General features: G+C 41.1%; 1 protein-coding gene across 1 annotated transcript; it reads right to left on the reverse strand.

Moving 5' to 3' along the window:
* Window positions 1–264: 264 nt before the first annotated feature.
* On the reverse strand, window positions 265–10,169 carry TBX3 (T-box transcription factor 3). The gene is given in 8 exon segments (XM_040416647.1): window positions 265–1,705; window positions 2,128–2,771; window positions 3,608–3,765; window positions 5,113–5,189; window positions 6,871–7,017; window positions 8,047–8,172; window positions 8,174–8,315; window positions 9,140–10,169. Coding segments are annotated over 8 exon segments (2,112 nt in total). The 5' UTR covers window positions 9,532–10,169; the 3' UTR covers window positions 265–1,279.
* Between the last annotated feature and the right edge of the window lie 1,469 nt (window positions 10,170–11,638).

Consider the following 11,638-nt stretch of genomic DNA (forward strand, 5'->3'; position numbering starts at 1 on the left):
TGTATTAATATATATATGTGTGTGTATACATATATATGTATGTGTATGTATATGTGTGTGTGTATATATATATGTGTGTAATGTGTGTATATATGTATGTATACATATATATGTATGTGTGTGTATATATATATGTGTGTGTGTGTGTGTGTGTATATATGTGTGTATGTATGTGTGTATGAGTGTATGGCTGGCCCACACAGGAACTCCTTCCATTTACAGCAAAGAATAAGAAATATGGTACAATTCAATAAAAAAATTTATTGAAAGTTGTTGAGGCTTTGAAAATAAGGAAATACAAGGGGAACACATATCTATGAAACATTCATTACATCGTGTATATATATGCATGTATGCAATTATACCTTCATATATTATCAGCAACACAGCTCAAGGGGAAATAATGTACAGAGACCAACAGGGCAGGACAATAGGGTGACTGGGAGGCAGATTATTTCTGGTGAAATGTTAGATTTGGGGTGTTCCTTACCTGCATGATAGGAGTGAAGAGAAATGACACCAGTACACTTTAATATCTCTACCCTTCAATAATTACCTAATAGAAACTCATTTCTCTAACCGCCCTGTGTGCCATGCACGTCTGAATGCTATGCTTTTGGCACCTAATAGGTTAATACACGCGAAAATAAAGGCAATAATCGCACAGTATTTACAGAACTATGTACAATCGAAATAAATTAATGTTTAATAATCAGAATTCTTGTTCTGAAGTATTTACAGGAGCTATCAAATAATTACATAAATACTTTTGTTTTCTACACTTGCCTCCCCTAGCCACCCCCTCCTGATGACAGGGGCATGGGCATAAATATCTGCAGGAGGGTAGACCTTCCCAGAACATTACTTATTATTCAGGGCACTTGGAGCAAGTGATTTTATTCGCATGCAAATGCTCATTCTGTGACTGACAAAAAAACAACAACAAAGAAATGAAAAATAACAAAACCCTTATCTTCCCGTAAATGACCACAAATAAAGTCTGAGAGGAGAAGGATCAGATCTATGGGTCTGCCACCTCTTCAAGTTTTAGTCTGAGACATACCTCACACAACATGCATGGGCTGTGGGGTGGAAAAGTGGTAGAGAATCTGTAGATATTGGCATTTTCACCTGGCTAGCAGCTTTGGCCCCTGTCTGCTCAGTGTTGGTGGCTGTGCATGGGACATATGAGCACACTGACTACAGGACGCGTCTTTAACATACAAAGTGCAATGAGATAAAAAGTTTGGAATGAGCAGGAAAGCCTCCTGTGTGCCTGTCAGGGGGAGCCGCTTCGGGATCTGTCCTGCTTGGGGTCTAGTCCACTGACCAGGCGCTGGATATTCTGCAGTTCGCTGCTGGCCTCCTTCTCTGCACACAGTTTGGGGGACAAGGACACTGATCCAGAGGACAAGGTTGAAGATCTGCTAGTTAATTCAGAGTCCAAGGCTGCAGAGGCCGGGCTGGGCGCCAGACTAGGACCTTTCCCGTCAAGAGTGCCGTTGGGTAATGTGTGGAGGGCAGTGGTCAGCAAGCTGCCAGTCTCAGCCATGGGCATAGGGAAGGAGTAGGGGTTATACCTCAGCCTGGGCCGTACAGCATTCAAGAAAGGGTGTCTGTGGACAGCAGAGGAGGCTGCAGCAGCTGCGGCCATATAGGTGTAAGGATAGGAGAAAAGCCCTCCAAAAGGTGACATAGCCAGACCCTGGAAAATAGAAGAAAATCATCAGGTATCATCATATCAGCATCCACACACCTATTTCTATAACACAAAACTGGACTATAGGTGTCACCCAATGCATTGTACCCCTAAAATACCACTAGAAATGGGAGCCCTTGGCTGACAATGAATGGAAGTCGGAGAGCACTGAATTCATCACGAAACACAACACAAAAAGAAATAGGTCGAGGTGAACCCAGATCCTTTAAATGCACAAAGAAATGACAATAATGCTCAGGTCTGATGTATGAACCAGCTACTTGCCATACTGACAAAATTAGCCACCAAGGCAAATGTGAAACAAATGTCTACTTTAGTAAATGAATTATAGGGATAGGCAGAGATGAGCCTAATACTTATTACTATTGTGGCCTCACATACAGTAAATGGGGTGAAGCCTAACTTACCTGAGAGGCCAGGACGTGCTGCTGGAGGTGGAAAGGTAAGGATGATGCCCCTTGTAGTCCTTGAGATGAAGAGACCATCCCTGTAGAGTCTATGCTGTTAACGCCTGATGCCATTCCAGAAACGGTGGTTAGTAATGGACTCATACCAGTTGCCATGCTGGAAAACGCCCCTCCCATAGCAAACTGACTGGGGTGAAAAAGCAATGGGTGTGAAGCCCCCAAGGGGTTAAAGAACTGCTGCCCAGTCAAGCCAGGGGGGAATCCCAGGTTCTGCAGATGGCCTTGGGATAGAGGATGAGAGCTGCTGTCTGTCTGTACTGTCAGTGGATTGTAGTGCTCCTTGGGCTGCTTTGGATCGTCCAGTTTATGTGAGTCCCTTGTTGAGGTCTTAAGGTCATCCACACTTAGGACTCTGCTACTAGAAGAGATTTGCCCTGGACTGTGCCTAGAATCTGGGGAACTCTTCCCAGTCCTCGAACTCTGTTCCCTGCCTCTGCTGCCCAAGTCCGAAGAGAGCTTGGAGGGGCTCCTCGTCTCTATAGGGTGTTCCCCAGTGGTTGTGGAAATTTTGGATGACTCCCCGGTATCATGTGTGGACTCATCTTTAATATCATCCTCACTGTCTCCTTCACTGTCGCAAATGCCTAGAAACCAAGCAGATGTCACCCTTAGCAATGCATCATTCTTCTATATATATATTACATAAAGTAAATATAGATAGATAGCAGAAAAGTCAGCACCCATACTGTAAAGTGTATCCAAATAAACGATTATTTTTCAACAGAACACAAAAAAAAATATTTTAAAAAAATAAATAATAATTTTATTAAAATAATAAAAGAGGCATATGCTGAATATAGTGGCGCTATATAAGAGCATACAATAAATAAATATGAATAATTCAGTCACGTTTTCCAGACTCTGAGGTCCCTTCTTCAGGCCGCAAATTTTTTTAAAAAAACCTCTAAAGAAACCTTATATATCCATATATAAACCTTATTACATCATTTATTTTAGTTATCCAGTAAAAGGTATCATATCACAATATTTTATATTGTTTCTCTTTTTGAGAGCATCCAGACTTCTTGCTACTGACTAGCACGGTCGGTACCAAAGGTTCTTCTCATGAATATTACAAAAACACTTCTATGTGGCCTTATACAATGAGGAGGCACACTGTCACCTTTTCCACCTTGGGACAAGTATTCTATTTACTTCTTTTTTTTATTCTTATTTTAACTTAATTACATTTTAGCATTTGGATTTGAACATATATGTAATATCCGATGCTCTAGTTAAGGACCCCCCCCCCCCCCAGCAAAGGGTTAAAGCTGCCAACCCGACCTTTTCCTTGTGCCTTCCTGTAGTCTAGAGAGCCCAATTGAAGGCACTAGAAGTTGGATTAGTAAAGGGCAGATTGGGGCACTGTGGAGGGCAAGGGGCTATGAGTGATGGGGTTAATGGCAGATTAGGACGGTACCTTTAAGATTTGAAGTGCCCACTGTGGATGCGCTTGGAGAGGAGGTCTGGGCAAAGCATTTAAACGCAGTCTGCTCACTGGAGGATTCATCTGAGCTGCCATTATCTTTCTTCTGCTGCTCATCAAAGGCTCGCATGGACTGGAGGCTCAGTTGTTTCCTTGAGAAAAGCAAATCGCACATTAAATGTGTATAATTCCCTGCTTGAAATATAAACAGCCGGCAGACACAAGTATTTGACCTTTGCCTTATACTCCTAACTACTGCAGACCTGGCTCAGCCCCAGCTATCTGGATAACAGGGGCTAACCAGGGGGGACACCGACGCAGTAAAACTCTACAGAATTATGCACAATAATGGCCCAAAACCTGCATGTGGTGGTATTTATGCTAGGACTTGTAATGACTGGACTACCAGGTGAAGAATTAGGAAGTTTGGTGAATTCATAATCACACATATGAATCATACCTGTGGCTGAGGTAGACATTTCCCGATCTGCAGCCATTATTTTAATAATCCCATTGTATCTATTAATTTAGACACACATATCTGAGAAATGTTACAGGGGGAGACAAAGTCATCTAGCACAGGGGCTACAAAACAAACAGCTGAGATGGCTTCTATTAGCCGAGGAGGGAGATGATTGTGATATGTGGCAAAGAAGTGTCAGTCCGAGGTGTCAGAAATTCTTAGGAGCCACTGGAAAATCATATTTAGCTGGAAACCCCATAGAAATGTCTGCTTTCTCTTTACAGCTGGTGATAGTGCCCTATAACACAGCACCGAATTTCCACAGTATATATATATATATATATATATATATATATATATATATATATCATGCATATACCACACCAAATGATTAAGGACTCCCCACATAATATGAGTCTAGGCCCAAGGTTTGGAGGAGAAATAACATTTGCTTTCACATTACTGGAGCAGCCAAAATACGCAGGGTTCCCCCATCCCTGTTTGTACTGCCTTAATTTTTATGAACCAAATCTCAAAACTGAGATTATTATTTTTTTATTTTTTTCTTGGTCATTAATAGAAACCAACATTTCCTGCACTTCCACCAGGACTGGAAAAATTAACAGCTTCAAAGGCAGAGCAGATATAGAACATTACACCCTGCTGCCAGGTCTAATGTATTTAAGAATCATTCCCATGTACAAACATTTGGGCAAATTTCAGTCTTCTTAATAAGTCTTCGATGTTTTTAAATATATTTTTATTAGGATTTTTGAAAATACAAGATAAATATAATAATCGTGTGTGTGTGTATTGGTATCCAAGCATATTAATATAAAATAAACGACCACATAACAAATAACATATATATATATATATATACTTTTTTTTTTTTTTTTTTCAGAATTCTTGTACTATGTACAGGTCTTCTGCGGAGCCCAAGGGATTAACGTTAGCCTAATCTCCATCCTGGATGGTAGGAGTGGTATATTAAAGATCCAACGAAAGAAATAATTACAGGCTACCATGGACTCACCTTTTCTCCCTCCTTCCATTCCCAGTGTCACGGAAGCCTTTGGCAAAAGGATTGTTGTCGATTTTTAATTGCGTGATCTGAGGATAGAGAGGGAATGTGTGGGATAAGTGATTGTGGATATGAACACAATATTTCCTCCGATGTATTAGTTTATTAGTTTAATGACTACATGTGAATTGTTAGGGGTCTGTGTAGGTGATTAGGGCGCATGCTGCCGCGTATTGGGGGCTCTGTGGGGTGCTCGGCTTCTACATCATTAGGTCTTCTACCTTCACAGGGAAATGTTTTACATTACAAGTGGACCCGCGTTGGGATTGTGCAGCCAGCATTTGTTTCCAGTTATCTCCCCCTCTCCCCCTGTCTCACCTTATAGCAGAACAGCCAAAGTCACTATATTCGGCTTTAGCCTTATATTTTATGGGTGTCCCATAGAGATAGAAGGAGAGAAGACAATAATGCACTGTGCCTGTGTGTGCTGTCTCTGCAGGATTGTAATGATTTTAACGTCCTCACAAGAATACAAATGTAATTTAGATTTATATTGTACATATCCGGCTGCTGAGATTGAAATAAGCGTGATTAAACTGGACCAGCATTGGAAATAGTCACAAACCCCTCCGGTACATTTACAACCACTACCTACCCACAGCACATAAGTAGCTAAAAGCCACTAGTAATGCTTTTACTGCACTAAATCAACCAGACAAGACGAAGTGGGCAAGTGGCCGCAGTATTAGCAAATTATATAAGAGATAGATAGATAGATAGATAGATAGATAGATAGATAGATAGATAGATAGATAGATAGATAGATGGATTGATAGATAGATAGATAGGTAGATAGGTAGGTAGATAGATAGATAGATAGATAGATAGATATTAGATAGATAGATAGATAGATAGATAGGAGATAGATAGATAGATAGATAGATAGATAGATAGATAGATAGATAGATGACAAATAGGATATAGATAGATAGCTGATAGACAGATAATAGATTCGATAGATAGATAGATAGATAGATAGATAGATAGATAGATAGATAGATAGATAGATTCGATATGTAGACAGACATATAGATAGATACTAGATACATAGATTCCATACATTGATAGATACTAGATACATTCCATATATTGATAGATACTAGATAGATAGATAGATTCGATATATAGACAGATAGATGAAAAATAGGATATAGATAGCTGATAGACAGATAATAGATTCGATAGATAGATAGTTTCGATATGTAGACAGACAAATAGATTACATAAATAAATAGATAGATTCGAGTTATATATATATATATATATATATATATATATATATATATATATTTACATAGATATGGATAGTAGACATACGGATAGATAGTAATTGATATATCATTATAGAACAGGACATATGATGAAATATGTGGGCAATGTTGCCAGCCTGACCCATCATATATATCTTTACCATTGTTAACATCTCAGTCTCCATATCGTTAAATATTTACAGACAGCACATACATTAGTACTTTGATCTTTTTGCAGACATACTTTGTACAGACAAAAGTGGAAAGTCCACTCTTTAAAGAGTTCATATACACTCATGTTCAGCAGCACTGATGATGCCCCCTCTATCACAGATAAGATAGGCCCGGCTAGAGGTGTTGTGGGGGAGGGGGGCCTTCTTGACTTGGACTATCAATGCATAATAAAATCTTTGTGGAAAAAAGCCAAACCACGTTGGATAAATCCCTATAAGCCTCTTACCTTATCATTCTGGTATGCAGTCACCGCAATGAAATCGGTCTCAGGGAACACATAGGTTCTGAAGGTGCTGTAGGGCAGCTTCATAATGTCATTCGCCCGCACTATGTGGAACCTGGGCTGATACTTGTGCATGGAGTTTAAAATGGTCTGGAAAGTGCAAACACAAAGTAATGTTACAACTGAAGTGGTCTCGAATTCAACCCAAAAAAATGCTATTTGCCGAAGCATACAGGCACCATCAGGAATATGCAACCATTTTGTAATAATCTCACATTATGAATAATAAGATAATAAGATTCCTTTATTGTCACTGCACAATACAATGTAATACAATGTACAATAAAATGAAATGTTGTTTGGAGCAATCCTAGATGCCATGGACAGAGAAACAAAAAAATGACATTTAAATTAAAGTATTCAGTCATTTTTATTTTATTTTTCAATAACTAGAACAGGAAACCGAGTTATTGCAAAAAAAAAGAAGAAAGAAAAATTACTGAACAGAAATAATATCTTCCTGTATCCTCTAATATATGGGTGTATATTTTTGCCAAAATATTCTTGACATAATGAAGGCCATGGAATAAGAGCAGTGTGATTTTTGTATGCCATCTATCCTTTAGGATGTTAATATACACCGACACTTCACAGTCCCCGCGGTTTTATGAGCAAAATGTTTAGAAAACCTTTCCTTCTATTTTCAGGGAGGTCATTTATCACCCTCTCTTCCCTAATCATGCTGCTTATTTTATCTCATTAATAAGCCCCTTTCATCAAGTGCAGTAATAAAGCTATCAATCCCGGAGTAGAGAGCAGAAAATTCATTTACTTGTAATTCACCCATTGATTAGATGTTTGAAAGCCCACACTTTATTATGTAGCTGATGGCCCGATGGCTAGAGAGAAAAAAAAAAAAAAAGAAAAATACATTCTGCAAAATTAAAAGGGGCTATAATCAGCAAAATGTAATATATTTCTATGTAACCTCAGTTTACTCACGTTGAATCTGGACATAAAACAGCTTTTACAGATTTACACATACACACATATATATATATATATATATATATATATATATATATATAGTATTTATATATATATATATATATATATATATATATAAAAATATATACATTTATACAGTAAAATATAATAATAATAGTAATAGTCACTTACAAAGCCATGCTTGTCAGAGATGTTGTTAGTGAGCTTGAGCTTATGGAAGGTGACCACTTTTGACATCCATTGTTCTCCTGTGGCCGGGCTGTCCGGGTGAATGTACATTCTCTTGGGCATTTCGGGGGTCAGCCTTGCCAGCCACCATCCAGCGGGAGTTATGGAACTTGTATCTGCAGTCGTCTGCAGCCACTATGTCCATAAGGAGGATGTATTTTGCTTTTTTGTCAAGGCCTGTGCATCTAACTTTAAATGGTGGAAACATTCTCCTGGAGAAATAAAAAGGGGGCATAGGGTAATGTAGAGGTGTGCATGGTGGACCTTTCTTTTCTCATACACGGCCTGTCTGTATTGGGCGCTATATGTGAGAGATCAAAGCTCTTCAGTTTACTGTTTAACCTTGTCAGCTCCAGTTAGTGCTGCTTCATTTGCACTGAAGGAGTTAATGTCTCTTGGTGGCTAAGGATTATGCCGGTCTCTATTTTATACAAGATATTATATATTTTCTATAGATTTATACACATGAAGGCTTCCTGCAGCTCAGAGACCCAAGGTGTACAAGTTCAGACTTTACTAGAGGGCCACAAAGTCACTACTATCTCTCCAGCAGCTAACCAGGAAACACATGACATCATAAAAGAATCATCATTCTTCACTAACCTTTGATGCAAAACTTTGACCACAACAGTCATAAATGGACAGCTAACAGGGTGGGGGAATCTCTGAGAGTTTGTGTTCTACTACAAAGGTAGCATATGATTGCAGCAAGTTGCTTCTTCCGGGTGTGCACTCAGAGCATACATACATACATACATACATACCTATACTAATGCTACATACAGAACATTCGGCAATGAGCTGTCTGTCCTGTAAAGAACTGTATGTGAAATGAAAAGATAAAGACCCCATAGAGCAGCTCGGTATTTCGCAGGTATTCAGTCCTCTCTGGCTTTGGCAAGACAACAGTAGATCTTTGAAGAGATAGTCCAAGAATTTCCATTCAAACTACTATGGTCTTCTCTCCTAGAAACTCCTCACTGTCTACTGTGTTTGGGCCAATTAATAGGTAAGAAACACAAATGCTATGACTCACCTCCCAGATTTGGTGATGACCATCTCAGTTCCCCTTTTGTGGAACTGTTCCCAGAGATCCTTGGCTTCCAAATGAACTTTTGGATCATCTTCAACTTCTTCTTCTGGTTCAAGCGTTTTAAGAGGCCTTAAATGAGAAGCTGCCTGGTGACCCAGAGAAGAAAAGGGGATGCCAGCCTCTGCAGCACCCACTAATTGATCCATGATGGGCTTGGCTAGGGCACCAGGAAGGGATAGAGCAGCCCCATTGGGTGGCAGTGCCAGAGATGGAAAAAAGGGAGGCTGGTGTCCAAGAACAGCGCTCATTGCAAAGTCCGGTGCACGGTGTGATAGGAATGGGTGGTAAGCCATGCTTGACCCTGAAATTAGTGGATCTCTCATGGATAAATTCATCCAATTCGACCTTTTGGATATCACAGCTTAGGACTTAGTCCACGTTGGGGGACCTTCACAGGTACATAATATTAGAAAGAAGTGCGCAACCTACAGAACTGGAATCAATGCAGCTGCTGTCAGAAGGACAATAGAAAGTTCAGATGATAATATTTCTAATAGTGAGTAAGGTTCCTAATTCTGGCAGCGAATAAGAAGTGTACTTAGAATCCCAGCTCCTTAAAGGTAAGAAGAACACTCCTTAATGTGAGTCCACCTTTGTGCCCTGAAGAGGCAGGAGAACTTGTCAGTTGGAGCTCCTCGTTCTTCTCTGCAGACAGCTTCCGTGCAGGCTCTCTTCCTCGTCTCAGTCCGGTAAGGAAGCAGCAGAAGTGCTATATCAGCAGATTTTCAGATTTGCCCCCTTACTGAATGGTCATTGAGTGTCCCAGCATGTGGAGCAGCTCTTCTTGGCTCGGGAGATAGGGTTGAAGGAACAGTGAGGTACAGAGGCAGAGTATACTAGAGAAAGATGGGGACACAGAGGAGAGGAAATAGAAAGAGGGACACCCTCAGCTCCAAGTATTCTCTGTGTGAAAGTAGTCTCTCCTTACACCAGATCCCAGGGATGTGTTGTGGCAATGCAAGGAGTCCAGACCTAGTTGATTGGCCCTTTGACGCTTTTGGACCAATTGTGTGGCTGCATAGGCGTGGTTTTGACAGGTCTGCTGGATGGGGACAGGGCTGAGTTATAAAAAGAAGGTGTCGGAAGCTGTAACGTTGCAGCAAAGCATCACTACTACATAATGCCGTGTGAATATGTCAACATGATCAGATGGGAGGGGATAGAGCAGGAAGGTGTAGGGGCTGGGAGAACACAACAGCCGATTCAATCCCTGGCAGGGGAAGTCAGTAACCTCTAGGTGGCTTTGTAGGAAAGACACAGAGAATAAACACATCCAGCTCGGGCTGGGGGAAGGGGGGGAGCAGCCTGCAACTGGAAGTGTCCACAGAGGGCAGCCTTCTCTCTGACACCCCAGCCTGCTGGCCACTTCCAATCTTGACTTATCAGCAGCCTCTCAGTAGGGCTCCCATTTCATCGCCTTGCTCCTGCACAATGGCAGGAAGGATAAGTGCGAGGAGTTCAGAGATTTGGGGGCAGGACTCAGGGAAACGGAGCCCCCCTGTCCACACACAGCAGCATCCATGTGTAATATGCGGCCAGCCTGGTCTGTGGTGGAAGTACCAGTAAGGGCACACACACCAGCATCCAAGTGTATAATATTATTATCATTATTATATTTTTTTATTAGCATTATCTTACCATCATCTTTACATTTTCATTTACATAAGGATTAAATGGTATTTAAAATGTGCAAAACAAAAAGCCAACTTGCAGGGATCCTAATATTTCAGTGAGACCCCCCTCGCCTTATCCTTCCCACCCCCCAGGACTGGAGAAAGTGTGTGTTGGTAGGGATAATGCTTGTAATCTGGCAGACATCAGTGTGTCTTCTGTGCACTAATTCCGTGGGATATCTCACCCTGGGATCACTCGGACAGATTGCCGGCCCTGTAGCCTTTCTTCACCCCAGCCCTATCTGTCCAGTAATCAAGACATCATTTGTAAGACAACCCGTGAAATGTCCAGTCACTGGGTCTGTGCTTGTTCACTCCACAATAAAGAGGGGTGGGGGTGAGGGGTGACCCCGCTGGGAACTTACTGATACGGTTCCATTATGTAGCAGACATGTCTGTGTCACTAGCTGCCTGGCCATGGTATCACCCCAGTGTATGTCTACTGCTCATCACTTTTATAACCGGCAAGTAAAGAGTCAGAGCTCTGCAGAGAAAGAAGGGGTTAAATCCGCAGGGTAGATGGCCGAGCAGATTGTTGCAGTGGAGGAAGAAGGAGCAGCATTGTGAGATAGGAGCGGAACATCTGAAGTGATTAGCTCTCCCAACATTGCATTTTTCACTCACATACTTAAGAGCACTCGGCGCCAGCCTGGTCAAGTCTGTTTAGTGGCCAGAGTCTAATGTATGGGTGGGGGCTCAGGGCCGGCCGGGGGTCTGCACCCACACTGCTGTACAATATATAGAGCGTCTCATACTAGCATAGAACATT

This window comes from Bufo bufo, chromosome 2, assembly GCF_905171765.1.
Source record: "Bufo bufo chromosome 2, aBufBuf1.1, whole genome shotgun sequence".
Taxonomy (NCBI): domain Eukaryota; kingdom Metazoa; phylum Chordata; class Amphibia; order Anura; family Bufonidae; genus Bufo; species Bufo bufo.